The sequence below is a fragment of the Lipotes vexillifer genome, unplaced genomic scaffold (assembly GCF_000442215.2).
Source record: "Lipotes vexillifer unplaced genomic scaffold, Lipotes_vexillifer_v1.1 scaffold1931, whole genome shotgun sequence".
Taxonomy (NCBI): domain Eukaryota; kingdom Metazoa; phylum Chordata; class Mammalia; order Artiodactyla; family Lipotidae; genus Lipotes; species Lipotes vexillifer.
The window spans coordinates 261273-278962 of NW_006776176.1; the positions used below are offsets into that span (position 1 = coordinate 261273).

General features: G+C 34.5%; 1 protein-coding gene across 4 annotated transcripts in view; it reads left to right on the forward strand.

The window, feature by feature from the left end:
* ROBO2 (roundabout guidance receptor 2) overlaps window positions 1-10892 on the forward strand; it is a 166044-nt gene extending 155152 nt beyond the window's left edge. For all 4 annotated transcript variants that reach the window (XM_007450294.1, XM_007450291.1, XM_007450292.1 and 1 more), the window contains 2 exons: window positions 5024-5224; window positions 6998-10892. In XM_007450294.1, coding sequence (XP_007450356.1) covers window positions 5024-5224; window positions 6998-6999 — 203 coding nt within the window. In that variant the 3' untranslated portion in view covers window positions 7000-10892. The remainder of the gene's footprint in view (window positions 1-5023; window positions 5225-6997) is intronic.
* Window positions 10893-17690: the final 6798 nt, after the last annotated feature.

The following is a 17690-nucleotide window of genomic DNA, read 5'->3' on the forward strand; positions in this document are numbered from 1 at the left end:
TACAAGGGAAAGAGCAATGATGATATCTGAGGAAAAGTCATTCCAGAAAATGAGAACAGCAAGTGGAATCCTGAAATATTTGATAAAAAGGAAGAGGAGCAGTGTGACTGAAGCAGAGAGAGCAACAAAATAGACTGGGAAGTCAGACAAGTAAGTGAGGACCAGCGTTCTGTAGGACCTTTAAGTCTCTATAAGGACATTGGCTCTTTACTTTGAGTGGGAAACCACTGATGGTATGTTCGTGTGTGTGTGTGTGTGTGTGTGTCTGTGTGTGTGTGTGTGTGTGTAAGGCAGAGGAGTAACAGGATCTTCCTTATATTTTTATTAAAAAACAAGTCATTCTAGATGTTAGGTTGAGATAGACTGAATGGGCTTCTATGTGGAATCACAGAAACCACATGGGAAATTGTGGAAGTAATGTAGGGAATAGATGCTAAAGGTTCATGTCAAGCTAGAATCAGTGGAAGCAATGAGAAATGTTGAATTCTAAGTATAGTTTGGAGGCAGAGCCCACAGGGTTTGTTGATGAAATTAATAAAGGCTGTAAAGCAGGGAAGCCAAAAATTACTCCAAAGTTATGGCCAACTTGTAGTAATTGAGATGAGGAACACTAGAGAGGAAGTATAGTTTGTGGAGGAAGATCTAGAGCTCGGATTTCATGTGTGAAATTTGAGATACTTTCTAGACATCAAAGCTGAACTCTCCAGTATGGATTTAGTTAGATGAGTCTGGAGTTCATGGAAGGAGAGACCCAGGCTGGAGATACTTAATTTCTTTATGCCTTTTTTTCTTACCTAAAAAAAAAGGGTATAATAATGGCACATATATCATTGAACTGTTGTGTGCCTGACAATAGCAAATCCTCAGTAGGCCAGCCAGAGACTCTTTAGTGAATTGATTTAGTTGAAATGAATCAACAGAGAAATGAATAATAAATTTAATTTAAGTAAACATATTTGATTACATACTTTCATTTTTTCCACAGCCATTCTTAATCTCATCTTTTTTCCAATTTGTTTATTTCAATGTGCTTTCAATGTTCGTTCTTCTTAGACTATACAAACTCCAAGGATATTACTTAATTACGTAGCCATATAATTTCAGGTTAAATTAAATAGTAATCAGAATTTTAGCTAGCATAAGCAGATGCCATTTTGGCCATTTGAAAAATTAAGCTGCTCTGATGGAGAATAAAAATCAGTGACAAGATATGTTATTTTAGAAGCAAATATAATAATTTCCCCCGAACTGGCAGTCTTAAGTCCAATTACTCAAATGAAATAATTAATTTACATTTATAATAATACGAACTGAAGGGAGTCAGTGTTGAATATAAAGAAAATACCAAACTCATTGGTGGATTATTCAACAAACAGTTTTCTCAGTATTGGATTAGCTCTTCATTTTGGAAGAAATGTTCCAATTGCAACTTTATTCTCCCAGATAGAAAACCTGTTCCCTTCAATAATTAGTGATTCATAATCTAACAAGAGGACATACATAAGAACTGGGAATGTTGCTCCAATGTGGGAACTCCCGAAGCAGATACGGGGGAGATTTTCATTGTTGGTTCAATGGAGGGCAGTATTATTTTGTTCATAAAAGAGAGTATGAAGCTTCTTAATAAAGTCTTTAAAAGGAGCAACTTAGCCTTCCTTAAAGAAATCATGTTTTGTACACAAGAAATTTATACTTTCCCCTTTTAAATTTCATGAACAATATCATTAGAAACAAGTGCATCATTACTAAAATGGCCTGGGAAAGAATTACCTATGTTATATACAGTATCCTCTATTAATGATATAAGTATGTATATTGTCCACGATATTTGATCTTTGTGAACAAATAACATAATTACTGATACTTTAAGGATGAACAAAGCAGTTTGCAACAGCATTCCAGAAAAATGAGAAGAAAATAATCCAAAAGAATGTTAGAATGTTTAGAAGATTTCAAAATCTTCCATAAAGTAATTTCAGGACTAGTATAATAGTATAAATTAGATAAAAGAACTATAATACTTAAAGAAATATGAAAGAAGGGACTATGATTTCACAACTAAAGACATTCAAAATATAAAAGTATCATGGAATGAAAAGCTAGTAAAAGAAAAATGAAAAATTAGCTGAGTATTTGAACTTTTAATTTTTTCATATCTGATATTTAATGTAAAGAGCTTTTATGAAAAATTATCTATTCCACTACATCTCAAATTTTCATGATGCATTGTCTACTCTAGCACCATGAAGCACATTCTATCTAAACTCTGAACATTGGTTATTACTTATTAAAATTAACACATTGGAAGATTATAATATATTAGTTGTAACTCATTAGCTAACTCATGAAACGAACAGCCAGAATTGGTTGTCAGGCAGAATGTTAATTGCATTTAATAAATGTTAGCTTAACCCTTTGACTGTTGCTAAATGTGCCACGCACACGGATAAGAGCAGTCATATGCTGTATATGATACGGGATACAGTTCTTAATTTCCCAAGGGCAACATTTCCTATGGAGATTGGCAGGGCAGCTTTTATTGTTCCCAGGGCCTTTTATTAGCACAGCTGCTAGGATTTCTATTCATTTTGTGTCTTGGTATTTCTACTTTGGGGAGGTGGCAGTGGACAATGGATTAAAGATGGAGAAACCATAAACTGCTCTTTACACCTTGAACATCAGCCTCAATGTGCAATTGAAAACACTCTCTATGTACAATAGTTGGATAAAGCCAGTTGATTTTATTTCAAAGACACTGTGATCAAAAGATAGCAAAGAGATCAATAATGTGCATTTTAGATATAAATAACTGACCTTTTCCTCCCCCAAATTCATTTTGCATAGGTGATACCTGTAGGAGGGCAAGGGTTTTTTCTTCATCTTGAATTAAAACCTGTACTTTTCATTACATTTTAGTCCATTCTAAACATTATTCAAAATTTTTAGATCTTCCACCACCACCAGATCCCCCTCCTGGTCAGGGTTTAAGGCAGCAAATAGGCCTGAGCCAGCATGCTGGTAACGTGGAAAACTCAACAGAGAGAAAAGGAAGCTCTCTGGAGAGACAGCAAGCATCCAACTTAGAAGATACAAAGAGCTCTTTGGATTGTCCAGCTAAAACATCCCTAGAGTGGCAGCGACAAACCCAGGAATGGATAAACTCCACAGAACGCCAAGAAGACATACGGAAAGCCCTCCACAAACAAGGTGTTGGACCAGGTGTGTTCTGCACAGTCCCAAGAAAGTGTGGACTTTTACATTTTTTTTTTTTCTACCAGGTATCTTGGAAATGCCAGTTGTTTAAGGGCATCTGAAGTGCGTTTGCTTTGAATCACTAATTGAAGTTGGAATTCCGCAGCAGAGATGTAAGGTGTAAAGAGCACATCCCTTAAGCCTGAGTCAGTTCAGTGAGGGTTGTTCCTCAAGTTTACCTCTGCATAGGGTCTTTGAGCTCAAGAGACCTCCAGGCTTCATCTGCAGTGCTCAAGAGACCATTTTATTTTTTTTGTTTCTTTTGCGTTTTAATGTTTGTATTGAGTCCTTTTAGACCCCTAAATTTCATCTTTAGTGTCAGTTGAATCTCTGCCTTCAATCGTTTGTTCATTTTGACTGAAGTAACTAGTCATTTTGAGAGAACTTGCTTCAGTCAAATAGGTAAATTAATGGAAATAACAAAGTTGCAAGTAAATAGGCAATCACAGAATTCTCATATTAGAAAAGGTTAAACTGGAGCCTGCACTTGCTCCAACGGATTAAATTTAGTTGATAACACTTCAATGAGAAATGTTTTTGTTTATAACTCAAACTTCCTGGAAATGTCACAAAATAAGTTTCATGGTTTGTGGTTGGATGTTTTCTGGTAGGGGTATGTTGACCCACTTATAGAAATGGATTTTCTGAACATCTCTTCTTATGTCAGGATTCACTGAGTATTAAAACATACATACACACACACACACACACACACACACACACACACACACAAACACACACAATTGAGTTTACTTACACATTCTTTTATTCATTCGGACTTTTCTGGATATGTCCTCTACTCATGCATTTTCAATAATTATATTTTTTCACAACTTGATGCTTAAGGTTTTAGAAGATACAGTTATAAAAAAGCCAAAAGATGATAATATTAGTATCTGGATTTAGTGGAACATTTAGGATGCTTACAGTTGTGGGAGAAAAATCACGTGACCCTTGTCATTAAAGACTATCTAAAAAGAGAAATACTAAATTCAGTCAGCATTTTTTTTAGTCATCTAATCACAGTAATAATAACCCATACCTAGAAAGAAAGAAAAAACAGAGAGGTGGAGAGAAAGGGGGGTGGGGAGAAAGAAGAAAGAAAGCAAAAAAAGAGAGAAAGAAAAATGTTATTTCAGTGTTAAGTATTTAGTAATGCACATCATGAATTATTTTTAGAGAGATGGTACATAAAAAGAATATGGACGTTATTTATTAAAATGAATGAGTTTCCCTTTTTCTTTTAAGGAAATACACAGCTTTTCAAATAATGCATTTCTATCCAAAGAAGCAATAGAAATTTTAAAAGCTTAGTTTATTACACTGATATATACTTCTTTATCTAAGTTGATTGAGAAAATGTTGCCATAATTTAAACTAAAACACAAACCATGTTCCTTCCTTCTTAATGAAAAAAGTAAATTGCAGCCTCTTTGAACCCAGAAATTATTCTCAGAAATGCTTTAGTGAAACAATATGGTTATTGTATGCAAATATCTTTTAAACTGAGTTTAAATTTTGCAAATAATATATAACATTAGATACTTATTCCAAGATCTCTTTTAATTTAATCCTGCCTCAGTTCCTATTGTAGGAAATGTTGCCTGCACATAGAAATTCCTTTACTATTTGGGCCTTATTAAACTCTTATTTTTAATTTTACTGAAGAATGGAATCATAAAGTAGCCTAGCTTGAGCTTAGTATTTAAAGTTAAGTTTGTTTTGCCTCCACATTGCTGTTCAACTCAACCTTTTGTGTTTCTTTATTCAGAGGAGACCTTGGTGCCCTACAGCAAGCCCAGTTTCCCATCTCCAGGGGGTCACAGCTCATCAGGAACGGCTTCTTCTAAGGGATCCACTGGACCTAGGAAAGCCGAGGCATTGAGGGGAAGCCACCAGCGCAATGCCAGCGACCTTCTTGACATAGGATATATGGGCTCAAATAGTCAAGGACAGTTTACAGGTGAATTATGTAAGTGCTTTAGGACGTTTAAAAGGCTATGGTGATTCAGAAAGACAACTGGGTTAATAACGTAAGGCAGAAAAAAGTTTTCCTTGACCCTCTTAGGATCTCTGACTGGGTCTGAAAACCAAACTGATGAGATACATCAACACGAAAAAAGCATACAAATTTTATTGAATTTTTACATGAACATGGAGACTTCACAAGAGAATGAAGACTCAAAGTGACCAGAGCAGGAAGCTTTTCAATCCTTTAGACAAAGAAACAATAAATGCGTTTAAATTTGGTAAGACAGAGAGGTTTGGGCTAGGGGTAGTAAACGGTGAAGAGGTAACTGAGAAGATAAGGATTAGTTTAACAAGGTTTGTATGTACAGATTTCTCAGCCCCCAATTCCCCATCTCTGATGACAAGACTATCTTCCTCCTGGTACTACAGGGTGGATACCTGTCACATAGGAGTTTTTATGATCCTTCAGGGAAGGATGAGGTGGGAGAGGTCACAGTGACCTCTCTGTTTCTGCTGGGTTTTTTTTCCAAACTCCCTCGCCTTAAGGTATTCAATATGCCAAGGTACCACATTTTGGCGTAGCATGTCCTGAACTCCTACAATGACATTGCCACAATAAACAAATTTCAAAATTATAGAAAGCTTGCTTTACTATGAGAAAAAAAATCATGATTTTGAGTAGGTTTGGTTATAATGAAGACCATTGCTATTTACATCAGTCAAATAAACATTTTTCTCTTTCGTTTGAATTATTTGTGCAAAAATTGCATAATTTAGGCAATTAATTTTAATACAAATTAATTAAATATAGTTCTTGTAGTTTTCTTTGCCTTTTCTTTCTTATTTAATAAGGAAATGTTGGCTCTTTGGTAGTTTTAAAGAACCTCCTTGGGAATTCCTCATTCCTTAGTTGCTCTTCATTTATTCATTTTTTTAAATTTAGGCAGTCAACCTTGAAAGGTTGATCTTTGACTTTGGTTAATTTTAATACTTGAATTATAATAACATATAAATAAATTTCTCTTTTGATAAAGAACTGTCATTGGTAGCTAATATAACTAAACTACTTTCCAAGTATAAAATACTAGAGAAAAGTAGGATGTCACAGTATGTCACACACAGTAAAAAACATTGAACTCTTTGTGTTAATTTCATCATGAAAGTTACTAATTTCACTATCCAATGTCAGAATTATACTTGCTGAATATTTTCAACTGCTTCCGTGAATTCAGTTTATCTGAAGGAATAGCCCTGAATTCCAATCTTGTCAACTTTTACTGGTTATGTGAGAAGAGAAAGTAAACTACCTTCTTAATTTCTCTACTTCCTTATCTAAAAAATCGTATTACTCTTATGCTCACATCACAGACTGGGAGATGCCATGAGATAATGAAAGTGAAAGTACTTTCAAAACTGTAACTTTCTTTATTAATGGAAGTTATCATTACTGTTGTCTATTAATAATCTGATTAAGATATGTGTATAATTTTTCATTTGATTCAGGACTACTTGGATTTTTCTTTAACTATTATATTGGAGTAATTATAGACTCATAAGAAGTGCAAAAATGATCTACTCAGATTTTGTCTCCAAACTTTACAGTGTTTTTTTTCTTTCACTTCCCATAAGTATAATTTTTTAAATTCACAACCTCACAAAATCCAAGATGTTATCTTCATCTATTATCTGTTTGCTTTGCTTTTTGTTATGCTGATCAAGATAAAGAATACTTTAAACGTAAACTTATTTCTGATCTTCTTAAATCTCTTTATAGAGTAACTGAGAGGAGACATGCAAAGCTGCTCTGAAGGACCATCAGGTCTGCACTCATGGAAGTGATGACACTAAACAGTGCAATGAACAATTTCTATTTATGTACTATTAAAAGAACTGTAGATGCAATGTAAAGACACACAGCCACACATATCCCACAGATATTTTACTTGTGTTCTTCTCTTAAGTACACCACCCACCTTAACTCTTTCTTGTCAGGAGTATATAAAAAAAGAAAGAAAAAAAAGCTCGCCCTCCAGGAAGAAAAGGATTTTCCTCTGTATATAATTTCTTTCGTGCATTGCTATGCAAGCTCACTCTTTTTAGCTCTGTTCATATTATTGTCTGTTCTTATTGGTCTGTTGTACTATATGTGAATTAATAGGCTGTGGTGCCATATATTAACTTTTAATTGTGTAACTGTTATGTTTAAATTTTGCACTGCAATTTTATTTGGTGATAAGCACAAATCTCTACTCCTCGTGACATGAAGAAAAAGACTGAATGTGAAGGGAGTTTCTGTACTGTAAGCTAGGTTGGATAATGCTGGTTGTAACCAATCACGTTAGGGGGTTTTCAGTTGGGGTGTAGAAATAGGAAAGATGCAAAGGAACAGTGGTGTTGGCGAAGTCTTCTTGGAACATCAGCGACTGAGTCAATAAAAAAAAAGCAGAAAGGTGGTTTTTACTATTGACAAAAGCAGGGGTCAAAAGAAGGAAGTTGAAGTCTTAAGACTGAATAGGCATTAAAAAATACAGGTAGCAATGATGTACTAAACTTGCTTAAAAAAAAGAAATTAAAGTTACATTTAGAATCAGCTTTACCTCTCATTGTAATTGACCCATCTGAGAACTACAACAAGCAAAAGGAAATTAAGGTGTTTCACAAGAGCTGTATTTATATTACAGTTTTTTTAAAAAAGCATTTTCTGAATTACTATAACTAATCTCTCCAACTCATTAAGTCAGAATATAATATGAAGTTCCCCAAGGAAACAAACAAAATGAACTCTAGAGTATCTAGCAAATAGTTAAAGAGGCAATTTATTATTAGGACATACTCGAGCTGCTTCCAAACACAAAAACTCTATTGCAATATCTTGTTTCATCTTTCTAATACATGTACAGTACACACTAGAGGATAGAGCTGCATCACTTAAATTCATGATTTTTTAAAAATAATGCAGTCTATATACAATTTTGTGTTTTATTTGATTAAGAAGTGAAGTTATGCCACCAAATATATAGCCCAATTGTAAGTGCTTAAAAAGCAGTGCTCAGAGTATGTTCAGTTCACAGTAAGTAGAGTTATTGGAATAAATATTTTATGGTACATTCTCAAAAATTGGCTACCAACTAAAATATGTTTGACCCATTTTGAATGAGTAAATCGAAAAGAAAAATTCTAAAGAAGAAAAATGCATGTTTATACACTTTTTAAATAAACCAAACCTCATAAGTGGACATTAATAACAGTGTCCTGCCTCATTTGTTTACACGACTTTGAGAACAAGAAGTTCCTGAACATCAGTCAGGTATCGTCCAAATGAATATGACTTTGAAATATATGTTAGCTACTGTACATGTATAGTCAATCAGTCAAGTAGAAGAGAACTTTCCTGAATTTCCCAAACTTCCCTGAAATTCCCACTTGTGACATTTTTCCATGTGCTGCCTACACAATTGTAAATTCTATCTCTAGTTATACTTTCTCATGTTTTTCCTATGATGTGTTCAGTAGTTGGTACTATGAAAAATATTCAATGTAATGATTAGAATCAGTTCTAAAATATGGGGCCAGTTTGAATGACAGTTCATACTTCGTGCATTATTGGCTCAGTCACCAATTGTGTGTCATATTGTTATAGCAAAGGAAGGACATAGTTAAATGTTTCCATCTTTTTTATTCCCCGAGACTGCATCAACACAGGCAAGAGTAGAGGAACATAATGTTCTTTATGGGACCAACATCTTCTTGGTCCCATGTAGTTCATTTCTTCATAGAAGAGGAAAAAACTCTGAGACCCACTTACTTATCCCTTTATCAACTTTCCACCATCAGTGCCTGAATCTTAATGCAGTTTGCTTTCTCTGGGACAGAGAGACTGGGGAAGATGAGAAGTTTCTGTGAAGAATGAATACATACTTATTCACAGCTCTAAGATGTGAGGAATTTAATTCTTTATTTATTCAGTTCCCTACTTCACCTCTTTCTATTTAAAAGCAAAGTTTTGTTTGTTTTTCTTTCCTCTTTATGCTCCCTCTATAACCCAGTTTAGCCTAAAACTTTAATTCATTACGCATATTCCACATAAACTTTTACCCCTGGTAATTGGCAGGTGTATGTGACTAATAAACAAGACTTCAAAAACAGAGTATGTGTATGCAGGTGGCTTCTGGAGTAATGCAGGGTGGAGCGTCGTACCTTTTTGATTGTCTTCAGTGCATAAAAATTAACTGTTTTGGTTAGATTATATCAGGCCTTATGGTTACTTGGAATGTTCTTTTACAATAGTTCACATCCTCTATTAAGTCTAGTTTTAAATTAATGATTTCGGTCTAATATTGCACCCAAAATATCCTCCTCCGTAGATATACAGCAAGAAAAAATACCGTGGCGATTCACACGAATTCGGGAACACTACCGAAAGTCAAAAGCCTTTGTCAACTTGCTCTATGTAAAAAACGTCCAATAAGGATAAGTCAGAATATCGTGAGAGCTACCATGAATTTTTTTCATTTTTGAAGCCAGTTAAATGAATGTGGAAATTCACAGAGCTCACTCTTGTGCAGGTCAAAACAGAAGCCTGCATAAGCTGTCAGAGGAAGCCTGGGTGGGAGAGAATATAATCTTATCTTGCACTCCCTGGCAGCGCTGCTATGCAGTCACGCCCAACACAAGCACAGCTCCATTCTTAACATGCAAGGTCTGCAACTGGGGCCATGGCCGAATCAGTGCCCCAACTCAGGTGTGCCTCAGTGTATGCAGGCAGAGGCCCCCTACCCCTTCTCCAAATCTTCTCCATGCTGTATTTAAAGTAAGGTGGGATAGCACAGGGGGCATGAAAACAATTGATTTCTTCACAGAATTTGAATCCAGTTCGAAGGAGAATATAGGAAAATCCAGACCAACATTTAAGATATCCTGTAACCAAAGGGAAGTAAAAGCATTGCAAGTTGACTTACTCTGTAACAAAACATTAAATGGTGTTCTATGTCATAGTCTAATGCTCTGGCTATTTAAATATACCTTCAATGGGATTTGAGTTGAAAGTTTGTATGAGTTCAATAGAACACCTCCAAATTTCTATTCAACAAAGTTATGTAATTGTCCATTGACAACATAATTATAATACCAATGAGCTCTTAACTGTGGTTTCTCCACTGGAAAGTGATTGTGTGTCAGTATTAAAGATATGCAGAACTGTAACATTCACTGATTTGTTCATCTGCTTCTGTATATTGTATTTATAGAATTACAAGACAAGAATTGGTGTAAAGCAACATGTCTTTCCACATTATCTTAGAGGTGAAGTTACTTTTATTTTGCTTCTCTGCGATATGTACTTCAAATGAAACACCATAATTTTTACTAATGAAGTTAAATTTTTTCTTATCTCATAATTTTCAAAAGCATTTATTGTGACTTTAAAGTGTTGCAAGATAAGGGATTTTTGTGGCCGTGGGTAGACTTTTTATACTTTGTTTTATAGATGTACTTTTTTTTTTTAACTGTAGTTTGTTTAAGTCACCAAACAGTGTCCAAAATCTTAATGTGTTTCATTTGATGTTGTTAGATTGGAAAAGAAATCGGCATAAAATTGATTAATAGTATTGTCAAAGAATTGTGTATTGTGTACTCACTGGGAAAAAAATAAAATATATTCACATTTCAAATCTGTAAAAAAGCCATTTATGTAAAACAGACTTGCTTGTAGACAAATCAAAAACAGACCATTCTGTCACTTTCAGAACTCTACATCAATATTTTGTGGCCAAATGAATAATTTCATTTTCTCATTTGGTTATGGGTTGGTGGTGATTAATAGAAATTGGTGTTGACTTATAGTAGTGTCTAAAAGTCACTGATGAAATGTTAAAAGCGTTTGAAATTATAGATCCCACTCCATCAGCACTACTTTACAGATCTGATCATCCCAATCCCACAAAGGCCTTCAGATAGATAGAATACAAACTTCTTGGCTCATTCATTTTCATTAAGTACAATTACAGGATCAGATGCTCTGTAAAAATAAAAAGAATTTTTGAGTTCTTTAAATTAATAATCATAGTAACAGGAAAATGAAAAAAAGAAAACTTTAAATATTTTTAAAAATACATGGTAAGTGGACTATACAATTCAGAGTTTAATTTAGATTAATAATAAAATAAAATAGTATTAAAATAATTACAAATAATGCTGTCTTAATATAATGCAATGGTAATATATAATACATGTGGTTAAAGAAAAATATATCAGTTACCAGTATGATAAATGGTAGAGGAATTACAAAACAATCATTGCTCTATTGAGTCTGAGTGTACCATGGAATCTCCTGCAAATGGCGGAAGTGCAAAGTTACCAGAAAGGTTTATTAAAGATACACTATGCTCTATTTTCTTTTCACTATTCTCTCTTAATTATTGTACATGAGCTAGAGAAAAGATATATCAATGTTACAAGAAAGCATTTAAACAACAAATAAGATTTAATGTCCTCAACTTGTGAAAATGTATTTTATCTCTTTCAAAGAAGCGATCAGGAGTGTTCATGCTAAATTTCACTTTATAGCAGAGATGTGAAATAAAACTGCGGTAACAGAAGACTGCCATAAGAATTCAAAAGAAAAGGCAAGTGGAAAGGCTTGCTAAGGGTGAGACGGGGAGGGGGCTGGGATTCGTGGCATAGGTGGGGAGGTTATATGCCATCTCCAAAAGCTCTCAAGGACTCTTTCACCTCGATGAATTTAGCGTTTTGTTTTGGTCTTCACCCTCAGAAGGAATTTTCTTCAGGACCAGGGAAGGAATCTGGTACACAAGAGTTGCAAAGTTGTCAAGAATCCAAGTGACAGACGCAAGACACTTGTATAATTGTGCATTTAATTTAGAAAGAACTACAAAGGTGACTTCCTTTGCATCTTCTAGTCAAAACATTTTCTCCTTCCAGCTGTCAAGCTACAAGAAATATATATATATATATATATATATATTCAGTTATCTTTGTAATTAATAAAGGAAAGATGCTTTTGTTTTATAATTCAAATACAATGACCTTGGGCTCAGCTCAACCTCCAATTTGTAGGCCCTTGTAACTGCCCTTAGGTCACAGCACCATATCAGCCTTTGTCTATAAAATGCCTTGGTGGATACAGCTTCTGGGTAGCAGACAACATTTTTTGGTCCATTTTTAGACAATGTTTTTCTAGAGAACATCTATGAATAATTTGTTTCTGACAAACTAGTTTTTTTTTTTATCGTTGTTTGCTTATGCATTCCTTTTGCAAGCAAGCATTGAGATATTATGCTAAGAATTAAAGATTCAGAGTAATTAAAACAGAAATGGATTTTGCCTTCATAAATGGATTAGTATCTTCTGTGAAGTCTGGCCCTGATGTCTAGAAAAGTATCTTTTTGATGAATGTTTTTGAACTAAGGGAAAAGAGGCCTAAAGCAAGACTTTCCAAAATATTCACAAGCAATAAAATCTGCACTAGTTTCATTAATTTCCCTTCACCCCATCACATTATCCAATATTCTAGTTTTTCTCAAAACAGTCTATGGAATTTTAATAGGTATATTTAAAATAAAGAAGAAGATAAAGGGGTGAAAATTCTATGGTTGAATATGTAGAGATTTCTTTACTACTTGACTTCTTTTCAAATCTGTTCAAATCTTATCTGACATAAAACCCTTAGTCCTGGAGCATCTTGTAGGACTAGTACTATGTGAAACCACTTTGAGAAATACTCTTCTAGAAGCTGACATACCTCATTCTGTCCCTAGGCTCTACATTAGTGGCCCCCAAGGCATGCATGCCATGCCTCGCTGTGGTTTTTTAAAGTCATTATTAAGTCATGAGAAAAACGCATGTGAACCCCAGGTATTCTGTGGAGGTAACAGAGAAAAAATATGTAGTGAGAAATTGCATGTATTCTCCCCTTTTTGATAGAGTTTCAAGTACTTAATTGATATCAGCGTTGAGCACTTGATCAACAGGTAAGGTTGCAATATGTTCTTTAGCTTTTCCGTATTTCTTTTGTGTATTGTTAAATCTCCAAGTCATTAGGCTAAAACGAAAGCACGGAAATACACTCATTATCTTCCCTGTCCGATAGTTTATTCATTTTTTAAGAGTACTGTCTGATTATTACTAGGTTCTACTTCAAATGGAACATTGCTAAAAATAATAGTGGATCACACAAAATTTACAAGGACAGAACTTAGAATTTGTCAATAAGACAATAGAGAACTAAGTTGCAGCGGGATGTGGAAAACATCCAATTAGTAATGATGAACTTCAGTGTACTCAGAAATGGATAAATATAAAAGAGAAATTGAGGATTACCGCTATATGAACTTTTGCTGGCATTAAGTGTAAAAGAAGATGATATGTTATAAGGGAAATTAAAGTGAAATGGGGGGAGTAGGGACTTAAGTGTACTTGATTAATTTTGAATAATGGTAGATGAATGCAATCAATAGATTAAAATGCCTCAACACAGATGATTTGAGAGTAGTTGCTTTCGGGTAATGATTAGTTTAATAAAAAAGATTGAACAGGTAAATGGAAACAGCCTGGAAAAAAAGACACAAGATGAAAGTGGCAGTCAGCTTTAGAAAAGGGATTAAAACATTTTCAATAAATGTGCAAGTTTTTGTGCGAGTAATTATACTCCAAAGATTAAATCCCTGTCTTCATTAATGTTGATGATGATAATTTTTCTTAGCATTTCCCTGGCATTTAAAGTATACTTCAACTATGCCTAAAATGTATAAAATACACACTCATAAACATATGACAATAAAGCATAATTTTAAAGAAATATGGGTTAAATATCCAATATCATCCAATTCCTATTAAAATCATTTAACTAGTTATTATCATAAAAGTTAAAATTTATAATGATGATAAGAGCTGCTTTTATCATTGACTCTCAAGAGGAAAGATATTTTGGATCTGTTTAATAATATTAAAAATAAAATGAATTTTAACACGTAAAATGTATTTTGTAGCCAATAAATGCAGTAGGAGATACACACATATGTATACACACACACATATACATATATAAATGATTTTCAATTCAGTAGAATCTAAGATATGATGAATACACTCATGGAGTATGGAAAAGGGCACCTAACAAAGACTATAGGCATCAAGACAAGTATCCCAGACTCAATAATGCTTTAGATAATCTCTGTTTCTCCTGGACAAAGTATATAAGCATTTATACTTATATGTATGTATATATACACTCATGTGCATATATGTTTTTATACATATGCATTTTTATTTGTGTGTAGTACACATACACTCATTTTTATATATACATTTATATTTATACATATGTGTACATACACTCATGTACACATAAACTTATGTATATCCTGTGCATCATATATATCATAATATATACATATATGTGAAGGAATGGGTATTTTGTTGTTTGAATAACCAAATGTTTTAGAATGAATAAACAAATGTTGTATACATAGCATTGTGCTTGGCACAATGTCGTGGGAGGCTGGCAATGATAATTAATACAATCTCATTATAAACTAGTTGAAAGCAATAGAAGGCATGAACATTATATTAGAAGTAGAAAGTGAAGCAAACAGTATAAGACTGAATGTCGCAGAAATCCATTTCAGGAGTTAACAGGTAGGAGAGAACACTGAGGGCTGGTATGGTCAGTGAGACTTCAGTGATAAAACAGCTTGAGTTTGGCCTTAAATGGGAAGAATTGATAGAACATAACCTGGTGGAGAGGAAGCAGACACAAGGCAGTCTCCAGCCTACAGGAAACTGCAGTCTCATGAGAGAACCAGCGAACTGAACCATTTCCACCCAACATCATATGATGGAATCCAAGATGTGATAAATATGTGCAGTGTTATATTGAGATATGGAAGGTGGGCACCTAACTCAGACTCTAGGGGTCAAGCCAGGCCTTCCAGACCAAATAATGCCCCAGAGAGTCTCTATTCCTCCTAAACAAAGGAGTTAAATGAGGGCTTCACTTTCCCTCTGCAGAAGCACATGCTTCTTTTTCCATTCTGGGGAGGTAAGGACATCTCACCCTCAAAGGGGATTTGTGCTTTGGAAATGGGAAAATTCAATTCTACCTTTAAATTCTATGTATCCAAATTTGCCATTCATGTGACAAGTTTCCAAATAAAGAATGCTATGTATACCTAAATCTGCAAACTAAATAAGTATCATAAACATAACACAGTGTGAAGTATTTCTACTTAGAAAGTGTGCAGTTTCATGTAAACAACAACAGGAAATACCAGGCAGAAGCAGAACAAGACCAGTTACAAGGAACACAATCCCAAATGGGGCAGAGCAGCTTTCCACACATGTGCAATTGAATGCAGCAGAGCCAAACCAGACCCCAGGGCTCAAATAGGAACTTCATTAGGGAAAATTAAGAACAATACACAATGCTGATAAATCGGATACAATAATCTGCCTGAGGACCAACCACAAAAGGAGCACAAACAAATCAAACTACATCCTGGCAAGAACAGATGAATTGAAACACAGATAACGATGTGCAGTAAAACTTTGTAGGGAAAAGTGGATCTTGGTCCTTCTGTCTTACCTCCCTCCCATTCTGCCTTCCCCCAGGATCCTAATGAGTTGTTGATTATCTTTTATTAAAGACCAACAACAGAAAAGCTCAGAAACATGAAAAATAATTAGAGCATAAGACTAAGTATGGATAATTATGAAGTGGCAAAATATAATTAATCATCCTTTCCCTGCAAATCTCTTCTAAAGTGGCTCCATAATTTTAAAATGCACAAGAACTTTAATTTTGTAAAACCCACGCACGTTCTTGAACACACACATACAAATGGCAAACAAAGCTATTTGCTGACAAAATAAAGTTGCTATGAGATTTAGGGGCAATATTCAACATACTCTTGAATGTGAGTTGGCTAGATTAGCTTTCCAGGCATAAACTATACCTGCTCAACACTTTATTTGATATCTTCCTCTAGTTATAGCTTGTCCTCAGGAATTTCAAGTTTCCCATGTTTAAATTTAGTGCTATTAGAAATGATCTTTTTCCCTTGAAAATGTGGATATTTATTTTCCCAACCATTTGAGATTTGAGAGAGGGTTTCTTAAAAAATATTGTGAATTATTTTAAAATGTGCAACACTGAAACATCATGTCTTATGCCCCTTTTGTAACTTCCACTTTCTGATGCAACACTAAATTGAAAGGCTGCTAAATTGATTTGACTATACTGGCACCCACTGAATTATTTTACCACATTAAGTAAAATAGTATTGTGACTTTTCATGTAAAAGCATTCATTCTATTTGACTAAATACCCTATCTAAGAGCTTAAAGTCTGAACATATTAAAAACTAAGCTAATTAGTAGTGGAAACAGAATAGAGGGCAGCAAAAATGTGTTTAGAAACCACTAGGCACATGCCTGTTGAACAGTTAAGTTTGGGGCTTAAACCCGCTTAAGAGAAGCAAAACATAGCACATCATTTTACTTCTTTATGTCAAAGTAAATAACATGAAATTCCTCTAAAGAGACAACCATATTTATTCTACTAAAACCTCAGGCAAGCAAAAATTTACTAGGAGATTTTTTTGTATAAATTGTGGGTAAGCCAGTAGAACTATCTTCAACTGCAGCTTTGCAAAAGTCAGAGAACTATTTTTCAAATAGATCACTTTTTAATATAAACCCTTTATAAAGGCTGAGGATTGAAGTCATAGTAAATATTACCTTATCCAAGGCAATTTTATTGGTGGTGTTAAAGTGTAGGCGGTAGACCAATATTTTGTACCTGGAGAGGTCAATTCACTTAAGCAACATATACTTAGGGAGCAAATAGAGTCAATATTTTCCTGTGAGAAGATCCTTGCATCATCTTAAGCATTTAGCAAATGCCTGAATGCTGCGTTATGTGGAAGAAATTGTCCTTGAGCATAAAACGATTCCTGCATGTGCTCTCGTAAGAGAAACTAAAGAAACTCAGCAATGCTGTGGAACGTACTGCAGTCTGTTGAGCACATCAGAAGTCACCCAATATACTCGTGAAACAAGCAACTTGTCAATTAAACCAGTGAATCTTAGATTTTCCGCATAGATGTTGATGAGTGTGATATACACACTGGTTTTGTTTAGTACTGTCGACAGAAAAAAATAATGCACAGCCTAAAAGTTGAGAGTTATGTTTTATTCTGCATTCTTGGGACTTCAAGCCTGCTAGGCAGCATCTCAAGTAACCCTAAGAAAACTGCTACGAAGGGTAAGGGTGGGAGGAAGCCAGAATATATAGGAGTTTCTGCAAGAACACCAGGTAGTGAGAACAAAGGATTACTGTTAATAAAAGAAAACCAGAATCTCAAGTTAAGGAATTTAGCGTTTTTCTAAGTATGGGAAGATGCAAGGGTCTGGGCTCACTGAAGTGATTCCTTCGATATGCACCTCAGCTA